This window comes from Acartia tonsa, chromosome 4 (assembly GCF_053477335.1).
Source record: "Acartia tonsa isolate MP-2025a chromosome 4, ASM5347733v1, whole genome shotgun sequence".
NCBI classification, from domain to species: domain Eukaryota; kingdom Metazoa; phylum Arthropoda; class Copepoda; order Calanoida; family Acartiidae; genus Acartia; species Acartia tonsa.
The window spans coordinates 7,987,364-8,006,047 of record NC_137263.1 but is presented as its reverse complement, the minus strand read 5'-3'; the positions used below and the strand labels follow the sequence as shown (position 1 = coordinate 8,006,047).

At 31.3% G+C, this 18,684-nt stretch overlaps 1 protein-coding gene across 1 annotated transcript; it reads left to right on the top strand.

The window, feature by feature from the left end:
• Positions 1-2,146: 2,146 nt before the first annotated feature.
• Positions 2,147-15,243, top strand: LOC145315897 (uncharacterized). Its single transcript, XM_080156039.1, has 15 exons — positions 2,147-2,292; positions 5,190-5,258; positions 5,671-5,747; positions 6,142-6,189; positions 8,606-8,655; positions 10,522-10,565; positions 11,007-11,083; positions 11,604-11,688; positions 11,939-11,973; positions 12,223-12,273; positions 12,824-12,889; positions 13,138-13,206; positions 13,959-14,008; positions 14,630-14,707; positions 15,121-15,243. The coding sequence occupies exons 1-15, from the start codon at positions 2,220-2,222 to the stop codon at positions 15,122-15,124; spliced, it is 876 nt and encodes a 291-aa protein (XP_080012165.1). The 5' UTR covers positions 2,147-2,219; the 3' UTR covers positions 15,125-15,243.
• The last annotated feature ends 3,441 nt before the right edge of the window (positions 15,244-18,684 follow it).

Here is an 18,684-nt window from a genome sequence, read left to right as displayed (position 1 = left end):
ATTTTATTGTAACATGCATAATTAAAGGGTTTGAGACACAGAAAATGAGATAAAAACAAGGTTGCACTATCCTTATAAAAGTAACAGGATTTTTTTGTGTCTGTTTAACTGTGTGGTTGTACCAAAGGATCTCGTTGACCTCTAGAATAATATGGTTTTCCTTTCCAGTGAAGCTTCTTATAGGTTTAAGGAGGTTTAAAACTATTTGGGAAAGGGTACACCACTATCCTTACAAGAGAAATAACCCCTGGAAAACATAACATTCAAAAAACTTTTATAGGTTTTTTTATCTGAAATGTAAAATGGGCGATCCCCCCTCCTCAAGTGCTCCTAGAGGCTCAAAAATTTAGAATAATAAACTTGTTATTCTCTCTATCATAACAATACTATCACTGTTGTCAACACTAATAATTGTATGATCGATGTAATTATAATTGTAAAAGATAAAATCTTAATTATTGGGAACAATAATGCTGCAGTGAACAAGTTGTTTATCATATTTAAAAGCGAAGCTTTCTATAATTAGGGTCGGTCCGTCCGTCATTACGTTCGTAACGGATAGCTTTTTCGTTAATTTATGCATGTTAGAATTGTCCTATCGATTTCAAACTTTGCATGGTGATTCCTGTAGCAGTTAGATACGATTTAGAAAGCGTAGCAACTCTGTAATAATTACCAGAATGTCCGTACGTTCATTTCAAACATGTTGATTTTTTTACTTTTTTAACAACAAATTTATATTCTGATTATTCAGTTATGACACTATACAAGTGTTCATGTCCGTTTGTTCTACCGTTTCGGTGCTTCGCTTTTATGGATGTTGTCATCCTTGTTTGATTGTTATGAGTTATGAAAATTGGCTAACTATTTCGATGAATTTTTAGTACTTTTTTCATTTTAGGGTGGTTTTTATGTCATCATGTGATTAATTTTAAATTGAATGTTAACCTACCAACCAACCAAAATTTGATAAAGTCCACAAAGTTCTTGTGCCAACGAATTAGAAAACATTATTATAAAACTTTGGGGACTGGTGTAATAAAGATACCAATGTTCCCTCCCTCCTTGAAAAAAATCTACTTAGGAAATTTTGAGACCCAAAATTAAATAAAGGTCAACAGTAGATTATATAGTTGGATAATGTCTTGAATAAATTGTCGTTTAAAAACAAAACCTTGTATAGGGTGTTCTTATAGTAAAACAAAAGTATTGCTTAATTAAATGTAATTTAATTATTAATATATTATTTTCTTGATTTATTATCGTATCCGCTAATATTATTTCAAGAAAAAATATAAATGTTTTGTCTTATGTTGTCTATTCTAATTATTGTAATTTTTTTCTCGTATTCATTCGAATCCGGTGGATAGGAACCGGTTCTCATCCATACGAAAAAACTATGTCTAGCATCGAATTATATCCAGCTTTCTACGAATATAATACTGGTTTTAATCTTATAATTGTACATTCTATATCCGCGGAAAGCTGTTTATAATACGATGCGAGAAATAACAATCTTCGCCACTATTGAACGTTATTATTCTCGTCTGTCTATATAAAAATAGAAATTTTTCTTTTTGTATAGTTCTTCATTTTGCATGAATTATTTAAATATCTTAATCTTCATTTCTTCTATTTTAATTTAGAATTGAAGCGCATCAAGAAGAACTTGTTTCAAAGAAACTACCTTCTCTACAAATCGCTGTTACCCTCAAGATATCTTCAATATTTTTATTAATGATTAAGCCAACGGTGACATGGGACTTTTATGAACACAATCTCTAAGAAATTCAATCAAATCTTGGTTGGTTTGTTTAAGCAATAAATCACATTAGTTCATAATTGGAGAAGAGGATGTGCTTAAATTTATTATCCATTGTCTAATCCCTAAAGGACTCTGTCTATCAATTTCATTTACATTGACGTCGCGTGGGTAGTTAAAAATTAGAAACGGGATTTTTTTACATGTTTTTTTCCATCAAGTTTCAAGCCACAAAGAAATTTTTGAAAGGTTTTATTAAAAATTCTTGTTATCCAATTTAACGCGTATTAATCTTTTGGTTTTTTCATCTACACCAAAATGTTATTTTTTGTTCTTGTTAATTTCCAAAAAAAAGGAAGATACTTTTGAAGCTCTGATGTACATGGTAGTCTGTGATTTAGTTTCTGCCTGGGTGGTTCATACACACAAATTACATCATAAAATATAACATGACAAAATGTTACGCGTATTACTTAAACAAAAAAGTTATTTAATGTTTTTTGTAATATTTCTTTTCACATTTTGCCGAGGTGAACTTTTATTAGATTAATAAGTAAAATTATAAAGAAATATTTAATTTAAAATCATAAAGTATCTGTTTAATATATGAAATTTAAATCAGTGAAAAAAAGAAACTTTTGCAATTTGAAAGGTTCATCTTGTCTTTAAACGAATCTGTTATATTGTCACAATGGTGTTATACTATATACAAATGCACTATTCAAATATCTCAACTGAAATCCTAAGTTAATGAAACGGGATCTTTGTTACCAATTGTAAATGTTAGTATTTATGTAAATGCAGCTACTTAATTTTTTTCGCAACCTTCGCGTTTTTTTTTTATATTTTTTTAAGTGAAGGGAAAATTTTTGCTACTCTACAATTGTGCTACGAGAGGACTACGATTTTGATTTTTGATTTGAAAAAAATGAGGATGATTTTTTTATGGAGAAAGAGGGGCTGGTGGTGTTCTATGCCCCCACTAAATAGTTTACCATACCTGAACCAATGAAAAACATCCCTAAAAATTTGGAAAATTTAACAGACATACTTACAGACATATAGACATCTAGTTACTTTAGTATATAGGATAGAATTTTGTTTATCATTATTGGGAATATACATCAATTTATCGTCTATTGTCATAAGTTCCAAATTGCCGGGTTTTTTTTGTTATATCAAAAGTTCAGTAAATACATAAATAAGTTCAGTATATACATAAATATTAATAGTTTTTTTTTACAAGCGAAGCTTTTCTATAATTAGGGTAGGTCCGTACGTCCGTATGTCCGTCCGTACGTAACGGATAGTTTTTTATCGTTAATGTAGGTATTTTAGAATTGTCCTATCGATTCCAAACTTTGTATGGTGATTCCTGTATTAGTTAGGTACGATTTAGAAAGCGTAGCAACTCTACAATCGTTACCAGAATGTCCTTACGTTCATTTTAAACATGTTGATTTTTACCTTTTTAAAATTAATTTTTTATGTGATTTTATCATCCGATTGGTCTTATTTTTGGAGTTCTGATTCCTATTACAATAAGGTACATTTTTAAGCGAAGCAACTCTATAATCAAGTTCAAAAAAATGTCATTATGTAAGTAAACAGTAGTATTTAAGAAGTTTTGCAACAAATTTACGTTTAATTTTGTAAAAACTTATATATTTAAATTGTGTATATTCAGTTCTGATAATCTACAAGAGTTAATGTGCGTCTGTCATACCGTTTCAGAGCTTCGCTTTTATGGATGTTGTCATCCTTGTTTAATTGTAAATTTACTCTACAAGTCAAGCTTGGCTTGTTCTTGTAATTTGTGGCAACGTTTTTAGTAGCGAAGCTACTCTATAATTCACTTTGTCCGTCCGTCAGTCAGTCAGTCAGTCCGTCAGTCCGTAACGCTATGGGGGAAATGGGATTTACTCAGCTCCTATAAAAGATAGAATGCTGAAATTTTTTTACAACATTCCCATTATTAAGGAGCACAATTGACTATAAAACATCATTTGCGGTCGGACCGATTTTTAGCAGGTTTTAGGCTATTTTTATATTTTTCACATTTTTCTCCATATCTTCAGTGTATGGTCCGATTTTCAAAATTTTTTCAGTTATAGATATCAAAATTAAATTTCCCGTCTTTTAAAGAAGACAACCATGACGGCCAGACTGCCTTTTCAGCAGGTTTTGGGCTGTTTTTTTTTATATTTTTAACATTTTTCTCTATATCTTCAGTGTTTATAGTCAGATTTTCAAAATTTTTTCAGTTGTAGATATCAAAATTAAATTTACCGTCTTTAAAGGAAATAACCATGACGGCCAGACTGCCTTTTTTTCCATATCTTTAGCGTATATGGTCCGATTTTCCAAATTTTTAAAGTTTTTAAGGATTTAAAAATTAAATTTTTTGTCGTTTTAAGAAAACAACCATGGCGGTCAGACTGCCTTTTATCAGGTTTTTGGCTATTTTTATATGTTTTACATATTTCCCAAGATCTTTGTTTATTTTGATCCAATTTTCAAACTTTTATGGGATATCAGTATCAAAATAATTTTTCCCATCGTTATGAGCATCTTTAATATAATTTACTTTGACCATCGTCATTATACAAAATAAAACAAGGTTTCATATTTACTTTATCCAATAAATCTATTCTTGATTTTAGTAAAAACCTTTTAAATCTACCTGTACGTATTCTCATCTACGATTTTTTGTGCTTCGCTACTTATGGATGTTGTCATCCTTGTTTTTTTATTATTGAGACACGCACACGCAGAGAAAATAAAAAATAAAGAAAGTTAAGCGGAAATGCTTTTCCAAGGAATCTGCAGCCGCCCTATTTTAGTACTCTTCAGTGATTGCTGTGGATTTTTAAAAGCGAAGCTTTTCTATAATTAGAGTCGGTTTGTCCGTACGTCCGTCCGAGACAGATAGCTATTTTCGTTAATTTAGGCATGTTAGAATTGTCCTATTGATTTCAAACTTTGCATGGTGATTCCTGTAGTAGTAAGGTACGATTTAGAAAGCGTAGCAACTCTATAATCATTACCAGAATGTTCGGAAATCCATTTTAAACATGTTGATTTTTTTACTTTTTAACAAATAATTTTTATGTGATCTAATTATACGATTGATCTGAATTTTGGTATAGTGATTCCTGGGACAACAAAATAAAATATCATAAGAGAAGCAACTCTATAAACAAGTCCTAACAATGTAAGTATGTCCATAAACATTATCCTGTATCAAGAAGTTTTTCAACAAATTTACTTACAATTTTGCTTCGATTCCAATACTTTTATATTCTGATTATTCAGTTCTGACACTATACAAGTGTTAATGTCCGTTTGTCCTACCGTTTCAGTGCTACGCTTTAAAGGATGTTGTCATCCTTATTATATATTAGATTTTAATAAAATGTACATTTAGGTACAGAAGGATTTATATGTGCCACGAATGACTTAGAATATAACAAGAAAATGATAGATTGTGCTAAAGGTATGAACTTTTTTTTATAGAACCAATGTTTTTTTTTATTATAGTTAGAGTCGGTGCGTAGTTTGTCGATCGGTTGATTGTTATTAAAGTGCCTCAGAAAAAGGACGTCCAATTGGGGGGTATTACAGATTAACCTCCCCCCCCCCTCAAATGAAAAAGCTTGGGCGCCCTTGCTTAAAAATATTAAAGAATTGTTGCAATAGGACAACGCAAAGCGTACCAAAAATGTTTACTCCCTTACTTATTTATAAAATCAAAGGGTTCAGGTGTTAGGTTTAACTAAACTTCCACGAGGTTCAACATTAGATTAAAAGAAGATATACAATATAAATGCAACGAATAACTTTTTTTGTCGGTGAAATTTTGTCGCGTGGGTGTGCATTTACTAATTTTACTCAGATAAATATTCCAGAGGGGAAGCTAGCTGACTACAGTACATACAGATGTTTCGAAATTTTTTCCCCAGAACCTTGTAATTATAGAAAAAAGGTAAGTGTTAGAAGCATATTCTAAGTAGCAAAGCTATTCTATAATTCAGAATGTCTATCCGTCCATCTGTTCTACCCTCCGTCCGTTCGTCCTTTAGTCATTCCGTAACGCTGTGGGGGAAATGTGATTTTCTCGGATGCCATAAAAGATAGACAGCTGAAAGTGATATGAAATTGAGTTTAAAACCAACGAAAATGAAATTCAGAGAACCTCAAAAAATATGTGATACAATTTCCATCAACTTATCCTTAAAGAAAACAAAGAAAAGTATTTTATTTTATAAATATTTTGAATGAAATAACAATTAAATAGCGCTAATTATATTTGTATGTAAAAAAAATATCTTTAATGATAAACGGACCCATTAAAATTTTATATTTGTTTATATGTTCAGGACGGTTCAAGATGGTTTGTCTATGATCCAATTTGTAAAAGAGCGAAGGTATTTTAATTCAATTTTTTTATTGACATGACAACATCCCTAAATCACAAATAAAGGTATGCCACCTATAGTATTTTATAAAAAGGTTATTTAATTAATATCCAGCTAAATTAAATTTTAGTGTTTTCTTATTGCTTAAACGGTTCAAATCTAAGAATACTCGTAAAAAGTGTAAATTAAGGGCTAGGAGTTAGATTTTCCTTAGTCTGACATAAAAGAACCATGTAAATTCCTTACTCAGAGTCTAGCCCAAGAAATTTAATATGATTTGGCTTAATGAGTGCTCAAGTGATTTTAAGGATTTAATGAGGAAAGCATAGGCTTATTGTGTGCCTCATTTAAGCCCACGGTTGACCGCACGGTTAATATGCCAAGGCTGCCCTGGAACTTCAATTTAAAATAATTGATCTTTAAATTTTTTTGTTTTAGTAAAACATAGTTATTTCCAACTAAAATGTGAAAGCTTTATAAATTTAGTTAAACTATGAATCAAAATATCTACAAAAGACACCGTTAAAAATTTTAGTTTAAGTTTTAAATTTGTCAGAGGGCATATTTTAATGTCAAACACGTGACACGTTAAAAACTTTTAATCGTGTATCATTTTTCAGTTTTTATTGTACTTTTAAGAATTGTAAATAAAACTATTTCTACAGGAATTTAGTGAATTTAAGATTAAAAATGTTGGGCTCATTGTTATGCAAAATATTTCCTTTATTTGCAAAACAAATGATTTGCAGCCTAAATTTATTGACAGCTAAACTTTTTCTTTCTCCCCTTTCAAAGTTGCTGTTCTTTCCTAAACCTTAAATATTTTCCATCTATAAATTGTTGTTTTTGGTTCTCTCAAAGTCACTTAAATTTCAACTAGCCTAGCAAATATATTTTTAAGTATGTTTTTATATTTATTTTCATTTTATTGAAAAGAGTGCGTATAATTAATCTTACGGTTCAAAACCAGTCTGTATGCAGGGTAAATATAACATTGAAATATAGAAAACCAGCTTTACACACATACAGACATCTATACAATAACTAAAATTACAGAGGGAGGGACGCCAAAAGCCTTACAAAAATACTATGAATTTTTTTTTTTAAATTCCCATGACCTTGTTCTGTTTCTTTTCTTAGCATTAATTGAAGTAACATACAGCAGGAAAACAGCACTTTGATTGTACGACATTTGTCTGGAAGCACTTGATGTGCCAATGATTGCCATTTACATAACAGAGAAGATATAACAACTAGAATTAATGTCCTTAGTATGACACGATGTGTTCCAGGCTTAATCACTTATTCAACTTTCAAAACTAAAACACAAAAGCAAAGCTCAACATATTAGACAATGGGACAAACGAACAATAATCTAGCTGTGTTAAGCTGTCGTAAATCGACAATAGAGATTATGTCTTATCATCCTGGAATTCGACAATTTGAAAAAAAAATAATACTATAACTATTTAGCATCGAAGCAATTAAAAAATTCAAAGATGAACTTAAAGATGATTTGAGAGTCGAGAATATATTTGAAATTGGGATATTTTAAATACGAATAAAAACACACGAACTTTCATACCTACATACTAAGGGTCTGATGTACGAACTTACTTTAAATAGTAAAAAGATTCGCTTTTTAAAGCTAAAAGGTAATGTACAAACTCTTCTCTTTTAACTATGCATTTAAATTCATAATTTTAGGGCCCCGACCCTAAAAGCAATGTGTCACCTTTTTCGCAAAAAGAGTAGGCACTGGGTAGATGTAACCAAACAGAATAACTATTTTTGGTGGAATTCTTTTCTTTTGTTCTTATCATGACTTCATTCTGTCATAAATAAAATGATTTCTTAATACATGATCGATTTGTGTACGTATGTCCGATGTCCTAACGTGATAGCTCTTAGCGTTGGCATGCTAAAAACATTATATCCTATTTATTTCATTATAAATTTCTATATATATCTAATTATCCTATATACCTGAATTTTAAAATGACGATTCTTGGTAAGTTAAGGCACAATTCAATAAACGAAAAATTTCTATAAATAAACTTTTAGAAATAGTATAATAAGCCTACTTTATTTAAGGAATTATTAATGTCGCATGTCCAGCTTTCTGTTTTGTTGTGGTGTTATTATGTTCGAATCCTTGCAGATAGATAGCAATAGTTTAGCTTGGGATAATAAGATTTAGAAAAGTTAAAGCCTTGTGTAAATATTATATGTAAACCTAAGTAATATCCTAAATAAAAATTATTGTTTAAAATATTATAAAAGCCTCATTATCAGTAGTGTATTTTGATATATTGATTTTGATATTTTCACTATAGGCATTTAAAATCATGTAAAAACTTATTTCTATAACAAAATAATTTTAAAGAAGTGTCCAAAAACTTTTTAAAGTCTTTGTTTGTTTTAGTGTGTGGAGAAAATAAACTGTACAAAGAATCCATCCAGCAAATGTCCAAGGTAATGAACAAGGATGACAAAAGTCCCCAAAGTTTTTGAGCCAACGAACAAGAGAACTTGTACAACATAAAACTGTGGGGACTGATACAATTTACAGTCCTTTGTCCCCTCTCTAGCTGGATTTGTTAAAGATGCTCATTGTACGTTAGAATCTTCCTATTTTTTTAGTTATTATAGTATCCATTTCTTTTCAAGTTAGCAACTAAGTATAAATTTAATGTTCTAGAGAGTCTTCATAAAACTCTAGTCTATCTCATTCAGCAGCCTTGTAAATATCTATCATTCCGTATGTTTACACGCGAGGTATTGTGAGTTATAAATTAGGTTTACTGGTAAAACGACATCCAGAACACAGTAATAGTGTCTGACTGATTATGACGTAACAAAAAAAAATAGCCAATGAGAGGCCGTTATTGACCAATGGTTATAGTGGCCTCTCATTGGCTAATTTTTTTTGTTACGTCATAATCAGTCAGACACTATTACTGTGTTCCGACATCCATAATGGGAAAGGGGAAGGTGTAAATAGTATAAAAAGAAAAACGGCAACGATTGGATTGACATAATGACAAAAGTTGTAAATAGAGTATCATTGCTGATGGTTGAATCATAGTAAAATAAATATTATTATTACCCGTGCACTAAGTTCAGCTTCCCTCTCTTGTTAGTCACCATCACTCACGTCCAGTTCAGGTATTCCCCAAAACATGGCAACCACCACCAAGCTTCCAATACCTGATGCTATTTAGATTTATGTATATTATACTTTATTCACATGTATGTAAAGCAAAAACTATAACAAATAAGGCTCGTGTTCATGATTAATTAATAACTACCATAATTGAATGGGGTGTAAAGGCGCATTTAAAATAAATAATTAGCTTAAGACATTTAAAGAAGGAGATCAATAAAAAAAAAGCCTTTTACAAGAATTGACCATTTACCTGTTTTTTTTATAAACTTATATTTTGGTGACAATTAAAATATATCTTGAAAAAAATATTACATGGCATCTTTGTTCTTAAATATATTCTTTGAAGTGTCATTATTTTGCATATTGGAAACCTATAGTTTCCACAGAAAATGGCCACAACGCTTAGGTAACTTGCAAATAAAAGTTGCAAAAAGCGGCCATATTGCAAATATTATAAACAAAGAATCATTATTTTCCTCGTTACTTAACATATTGAGTAATTTAAAAACTTGAGTCAGAGAATTTGTATTTTTACTTGAGATATGTAATAGCTAATTTAACAAGGATGACAACATCCATAAAAGCGAAGCACTGAAACTGTAGGACAAACGGACATTAACACTTATATAGTGTCAGAACTCAATAATCAGAATATAAATATATAAGAGTTTAAGCAAAATTGTAAGTGTAAATTTGTTGAAAAACTGCTTGATACAGGAAAATGTTTATGGACATACTTACATTTTTAGGACTTGATTATAGAGTTGCTTTGCTTGAAACATTATACTTTGTTGTCCCAGGAATAAACATACCAAAAATCAGATCAATCGGATAATTAAATCACAAAAAAATTTGTTGTTAAAAAAGTAAAAAAATCAACATGTTTAAAATGGACATACGGACATTCTGGTAATGATTATAGAGTTTGAAATCGATAGGACAATTCTAACATGCCTAAATTAACTAAAAAAGCTAGCCGTTTGTGACGGACGGACAGACCGACCCTAATTATAGAAAAGCTTCGCTTTTAAAAATAGTTTTGTCATGTTGTCTTAACTTGCACTATCATCACACACGACATCATCACATTAAGAAAAGAATATCTATCTTGTCCTATATATATATATTTATTTAGTGCACCACTGTCTAATAATGATTTTATCCTTGTTTAGTTGTAATATTGAAGGTGGTGAAGTTAGAAAATACAATATTACAGGTATGGCTATCTATAGTTTTATGTAAAACGATGTCAGTCCGTCTGTCTGTCCGTCTGTCTTTCCTTCAGAAGCCTAAGATCTCGCTAGTCTAATTGTGCAGCGAATATTTGTAATTAAAACTTTAGGATAGTTTTCGAGATTTGGTTATTATAATCTCGAATTAATATTTTTATTAAATCTCACAATTGCTCTGAAAATGGATATTACGTGGATATTATGACAGGAAAAATTGTCGTCAATATAGGTTTCTATCTATTGTACGGTTCCTTCATTCACTGGGAGGGGAGGGGATGAGTTCAAGGGGTTGAAGGGGAATATCGCCATTTTAGCTCACTGCGAGTTTCACTTTATTAGAGAACATGAAAATCTGGTGTAACATCCAAGTTAATAAATCCATTATTCTGAATTAAACTAATAAAACAAAAATAATTGAATGCCAGGAGAAGTTATCTGTGGCTGCGACTGGTCTCTTGGATTGTTCAAATACAATAATAAATGTTATCAACAATATTCAACGGTAAAAAATTATCGATTATTTGATCTTTTAATATTTAGTTAAACCTAATCGAAACACAAGCCAATTTTATACCATTTTCTATTACATGTTCTAGTAAATTTTTTGAAAAGACGTATTGATTATGTACTTTTATACTTTAACAAAAAAAAACGAAAATTGTAAGATTGTTTAAAAAATAATATTTTTTTTATAATACATTGATTTATTTTATGATAATGTTAATTGCGTCTACTCCCCTAGGGGCCTCAAGGAGCACTTGAGGGAAGGGGGTGGGAGGTTTACCCTTTACTTTTACTTTTAGTTTTGATAAGAAAAAGTAGAAAAGTTTTTTGGGGGTATTTTACCTGGGAGGGTTTTTCCTCTCACAAATAGTTATAAACTTTCCCTGGAACTATAAGAAGTTTTAATGTAAAGGATCTTTGGTACAGAGACACACACAAACAGACATCCTGCTACTTTTATAGATAGATCAGCATAATTTCGATCTATGTCAACAATTTCAACCTCTAGTGTTTTGAAGGGTTTATGTTCTGGCGAGGGAAGGAAAGTGATGGTACCTGATGGGACAAATGGATATACCTGCAGAGATTCTACTTGTCCAGAAGGTGACAAATAATTTTTTATGCGTTTTCTTGCACTGTGCGCTTCTTGGCTATTACACATTACTTACCACCAATAGTTTTGATCTGATTCAGGGGAAAAAATTGGGGTGAGGGGGGGGGGAAGTGGTACATTGATTTTTAAATCCATGATTTTAGTAATGATATATTTAATTTCTTTTCATTAGCACATGGCCTACTTAAAAATTTTTAAAGAAATATTTCTCTCATGTAAAATTAGTCTTTCTTTCTTCAGGTCAGCAGAAATGGATTGATGGCGCCTGTTATGAGGTCTATTTTTAGTTATATATTGTTTATAGAACAACATTATTTATATTTTTGATTTTTGATAAGTATGTTTTTAAACAATATCCTGTATTTAAGCAAATTTTCAACAAATTTAGTTACAATATTTTTTAGACTTCAATACATTTATATCCTGATTATTCAGTTCTGACACCCAACAAGTGTTAATGTTTGTTTGTCCTACCATTTGAGGGCTTCGCTTTTATGGATGTTGTCATCCTTGTTTTTTTTTAGATTAGGGAAACATACTGCTCAAGTGGCATCTACAGTCGACCAGTCAACAAGGTATCTACAAATAACCTATGACGTCCTAAGGGGGTTAATTAAGGTTTTTTCTCCCCCCTCCCCCCCCTAGAATTACTGAAATAAATGTCAGTTTTTTACACCTTAATGTGGGTTTTCACACCCACACACACAGAAAAAAAAACTGTGACTAGGTACTTAACAACTGCAACTCCACACGCATCTTTAGCACCAGGATAAATTCTTTTGGGCGGTAAGAAAAATTATGGCCCACTTTTATTAATTACAAAGTTGAATAACCCTCCTCATACCCTTCCGCTTACCACCCACCCACCCCCGAAAAAAAAATAAAATTTATTTATACAATTCTTTAAAAATAAAATTGAAACCCAATTTAGATAAAAATTAATGTAGATTTAAATATAGATTTCTTAAATGGAAACTTACAGAATTTTAATTAAATCTCAAATCAAAATTAGAAGTGGCACAGCACCCTTTAAATTAGAATCTATAAATTAACTGTTTTTCAATAACATTGTGATGTTTTTTGCTTTATTACAACAGATATGTTGTTTATCGTGTTTATTTGTAGAAGGAACAATTTCAACAATCCCAGCCTTTAAAAATAGACGACGGACTTGTTAATCCTTTACTTCAGGTAAATATCAGGTTCATATAATTATATATATTTATATTCTTTTATAAAAGATGTATATCTCTTTGTCTGTAGCAAGAGATCTTCTTATTTTAACGATGATTTCTCAAACCTTTTATGAGAAACAGCCCCAAGAAGATCCTCATCACCTTTTTTTTCTTATAAATCTAAAAGTTTATATGAAACTAACTTTCTCACAATCAATAAGTACTTCCTTGATTTTTATTTTTTATTTTATCTTTTTATTTTAGTGTTGGCAACCGCAGAGTAGTTTTGATAATGATATTGGTAACAGAGCAACAATTGATAACTGTGTTAGGGTAAGTTCATTCATTAATCTGGGGAATTTCGTCTGGATAAACTAGACAAGTAAATAGGATTACAAAGCAAGAACTTACATTTATGTTTAAAATTAATTTATAAGATTTTAATTTCAAACTAAATTTTTACAATAACGATCTATAGATAATAGTTTGGCACCATCCATAAGTAGCGTAGCACAAAATCTATTTTGAAATAGACAAACGGACAAAGTGAGTTATAGAGCAGATTATATGTTTTCTTAAAAAAGAAAAAGAGAGAGAATATGCAGAAAGTTAAAATCACGAAACCTTTGAAAAACAAGGTTATGTCTTTGAAAGTTGTTAAAAGATAAGCAGCTAAAAAGCTGCTTAAAGGCAGTTTGACTCTCATAGATTTTTTATGCTTAATTATTGTGCATAATGAAGGGAATATTGACAAGAAGTTTCAGCCGTGTAACTTTTGTAGGATCAGAGAAAATCTGTTGTAAAAAGTAAAAGCTGCTTAAGAGCAGTCCGACCGCTATATTGACAAGAAGTTTCAGCCTTCTATCTTATATAGAAGCCGAAAAAATCACGTTTCCCCCTTTTTTCCGAGACAGACGGACCAACATTTCAAATTAGAGTAGCTTAGCTATTAAAAAAGAGTAAAATTGGGATATTTCACAAAAACGTACGTTTTTTTTTTACAAATATTACATTGTATACAGTTTAAAATAAATAAAATCCACCAAAAGTAATTTTTTGGTATTTTTAAAAAAATCTGATTCTAGAACCACAATAATGAATGTAAAAATTTCTCAGACTCACCACCAGAAAAGTTGTAAGTAAACATTTTTAAGAAAACAAGAATGACAACATCAAGCAGTAGCGTACCATTAAATTAATAGGATTTTATTACGACATGTTTATTATAAGCCACATCATCAGTTAGTTTCTTTAAAACAAGGACTAAACAAAAAGGGAAACAATTAAAGGACTTGAAGGATGTTTAGTTGTTACAATATCTACTCTGCCTGTGCACTGATTCATTCCAAACATATTACACGATTTAAATTGAAAACTTTACCGGTAGCATGGAAAGAAAACAAAGTTGCGGTTTTCGTCGTATTTTCACAGTAGCTTTGGATGCATTATTTTAGGTTAGGATAAGTTAAGTAAATGTTAGTGATTGCCCCGCAGGGATAGAGCCCCCCCCCCCACAGGGGCTAGAAATAGGAGAAAACTTACTGTGAAAATGCGACGAAACCTGTAACTTCGTTTTCTTTCCATGACTCTCTATTGGGTCATTGAAAATCAACCAATGATGTGGTGTGTATCAACACAACCAAGTAGCAGAAAACAATTTGGTAGCAGATGGAAAAGGTTATTGAAAAAGGAAGGGAGGTAGTTATCTGTATATACATCTATACTTAAAATCTGTTGATTTATCTTTATTTTCAAGGAGTATTGATGAACAAGATTTCTCTTCAATTCTCGAAGAATTGAAGAAATGGAGAAATATATCTTTTAGAACTAGAAGGTTATTTTTAAAAGCGAAGCTTTTCTACATTCAGTAATGATCCATACGTCCTTCAATAATGTTTATTTAGTGTTATTTGAATATTACATGGTATAAGCATCATGTTTTTATATACTTTTGTAATGGAGATTCATAGGACAATTTTACAATACAAGACAATTATTTTTTCAACTAATCAGAGAACAAATCTAGTATTACAAACGAATTGAAGAATCGTTTTTTTCTCGCATCGTATTATAAATAAACAGCTTTCCGCCGATATAAAATGTACAATTTTAAGATTAAAACCAGTTTTTATATTCATAGAAAACTGGATATTAACGGTTTTGAATGAATACGAGAAAATAATTTACTTTGATATGATCCAAGCTATATCATTTGATTATTTGTATTTTATGATATTAATTTTTCAGGTAATACGTGGAGAATCGCATATGTATTAGCTTTAAAAAATATTACCTTAAAATATGATATATGTAAATAATTCTCTAAGTATAATTTTAAATAATAATAAAAATATTAAAAGAAATTTAAAATCTTATTCAATTTTGTCAAATGCCTAAAAAATAAACAGATTACCGCGAATAGTAAAAGTATGAAAGGAATTTAAAAGTTTAAAAACAAACAAATAGTAAACAAAAGAAAACAAACAAATATTTAATGTTTAAGTACAATCTACCCTTCCCCACCCCTCATTCCCCAAATTTTATAAAAAAAAATCGTGTAGATCATATTGTGTCTCTTTGCAAAACTTGTATCAATCCTTCATATTTTGTGATGTGAAAGTTAACCGACAAAATAAATGTAGAATATACGCAGATATTATGACAGGGTAAAAATTGTCGTCATTTTAGCTTGCTAACATGGAACTCATTTGTTGGTCCGTTCGTTCAACCAGTAGGAAGGAAGGAGATGGGGTAAATGTTGTTCTTCACTTTTAGATAACACGAAAATCTGGTGTAATAACTTACAAGTGGCTGGTATAGCACCTCCCTCCCCATCCCCTAAGTTTCAAAATAAACTGAAAATAAGGGGGGGAGGACGAATTCTATGCATAACATTTGCGCGAAGTGATAATCCTGTGGGGCCCATAACTGAGGTGCCCATACCCGGCGGGGCTACCTTTCACCAAATATAATAAAAACTAACCTGACCTAAAGTAATATAAAAAAAGAACAAAAACTGCACCCCCTTCTTATTTTCAATTATTTAACAAAAAAGGAGGAGGGAGGGTTATCAGAAATACAGATGGTACATAGTGTATGGCCCCAAAAAGTTATTATTGTGTTAAATTTAGTTAGATTACGTAAGGGTTAGGAGATACCCAGAGGAATGGTTCCCCGTAAGATTTACTCTATTTACTATAAGTGTCTATGGGGGGAAGGAAACAAATGAAAAAAAATAATTCCAAAACAGGGATCAAACATTTTGGGTGGATGGGGAGGAGCCTTAAAGGAACCATGCAAGAAATATACCGCTTTATCTGCTGAAAGACTGCCACGAGTAGACCCAATACCCAAAATTTGAAGCCTTCATCTTCAAAAACAAAAAAGTTATAGACATTTAAAAATGTTTTTTTTTAGTACAATGAAAGTTTTAAAATATTTTCATTGCTAATAATAGAATTTAATTATTAAAATACGTCGCCTAGAAAGAAAATTATGAGCCTATTTTTGTCAGAAACTTAGGATGCCAGTAACTGATAACATTTTTACAATAAAAACACTCTTCTTTATAGTCAAAATCAATAAAATCAACTGGCAGTCTAAGTTGCTGACAAAGATAAGCTTTTAATTTTGCTTCCAGACGACGTCATATAATAATGAAATTTCCATCAAGAGCAACGATATCTTTCAATTTTTTCATTGTACTAAAATATTTATTTTGAAATGTCTGTAATTTTTTTGTTTTTGAAGCTGGAGGCTTCAAAATTTTGGGTATTGGGTCTACTCGTGGCAAGCAGTTAAAGCGGGGTATTTCTTGCAGGGTTCCTTTAAATTGCATTAAAAATGGCTTTCTTAATATGTGATGTAAGTATTGATTTAATTGTTTGTCTCAACCCTAACTTTAACTCGATTATAGCCAACGTTGCAACTCAATAATTTGACAGAAATTTTTAAATGAAAATATAGCAGCCACTTTAATACAAAGAACACGAGATATGATTTTACAAATTTCTGCTATTTTGGGTGTGCATTTCACTATCTTAAAAATTTTAGACTTTGCTTATTTATGTGCTCTACTGTATTAAGATATTGCAAACAATTATAGTTCAAGCTCAGTGTGCATGGAAGTGAGCTTCGCCAAGGCATTCCCGCCAATTTTTAATGTAGTGCGCTTGACATAGCCGCACTATAAATCATTAACGTATTTAGTTTGGCCAGGATTCGAACCTACCACCTTTCCAACAATGCTAATGCGCAATGTGTGTTATACGATAGCCGAGGGTTTAATGGGATTGGTATGGGGGAAAAGTGTCAAAGATTCTCTACTAGCCGATTCATTCTTCGACAAGTCATTTTACAAGAAAAGCTGAACTTAGACATCCTTGTTTATTATAAAAATTTTGAAGAATTGCATCTTGTTTACAACAATTTAATCAAAGTATTTTCTGCTGCCATTTCCAATAAAAATAAACATCGGAAATTTTGTTAGCCGGTTAATCAAGACAAAAATACGAAATCATTCATGAACAACAATCTTTGACTTACACATGTTTTCCACTAAGCTGCTGACTGCCAAATGCCTTCCACTAAGCTGCTGACTGCCAAATGCCTTCCACTAAGCTGCTGACTGCCGAATGCCTTCCACTAAGCTGCTGACTGCCAAATGCCTTCCACTAGGCTGCTGTCTGTCACATGCTTCAACTAAGCTGCTGACTGTCACATGCTTCAACTAAGCTGCTGACTGTCACATGCTTCAACTTAGCTGCTGACTGTCACATGCTTCAACTAAGCTGCTGACTGTCAAAGGCTTACCACTAAGCTGCTGACTGTCAAAGGCTTACCACTAAGCTGCTGACTGCAGCATGCGTGACACTTAGCTGCTGACTGCCTACTGCGTGACACTAAGCTGCTGACTGCTACATGCTTGCCATTATGCTGCTAACTGTCACATGCCTTACGCTATGCTGCTGACTGCCAAATACTTGCCACTAAGCTGCTAACCGGCAAATGCTTACCACAAATCTACATCTGCATCTACAGAAAGTATTCTCGCAACAAAAAATACTAACGGTTAATTAGCATCTGATTGGAAGTCAAAGAAATTCGTAAAATTAAGTAGTAAGGTTTTTTGGTTCGAAGAAAAATCTCTGAAATGACTAGTTTCAAGATTATGTATAGTGTCTCGTTTTCCAGAGAAGCTTAATTCAATTCCAGAAATCCTCCCTGCCACCAACAAAGCATAGACCCTAGATATTACCTCTAGTAATCTGGATAACTTCAAAATGACGAGATACATCATTAGGTTTAAATGTTATTTATGTCTGAACCAAATCTTGCTAAAAAATGCATGATAACACATTCTACACAGAAATCAACCCTTTGATTGCACGACCCATGCATTGTCAAATTGTATAAAGAAACGTCGCTTAGTTGTATGGCCAAGGCTTCAGATATAATAGAATTAGGAACCATTTGCTCTGCTGAGATTCGAACCCATCAAAAAGATATATTTTCAATTGGGAAATGAATTTCATGATGTTTGTACTTCTTTTTTTAATGGATAATTCTTGTTGCAATTTAAAGAATTTGAAATTCCTCCCATCGATTTTAAACTGTGTATAAAAATTCTTGTAAAAAAGGGTATCTTAAAACCGCAACTACTCTATAGTCATTTCTAACAACCATTAAAAAAAATTTGCTGTTTTTTTTTCGTTATGGATTGTCATTTGATACAATCATCCCATTACTTTAATGTTTGAAACAGTGATTTCTTGTACCACCTCTAATCTATAATTTTATATACTCGAGTCG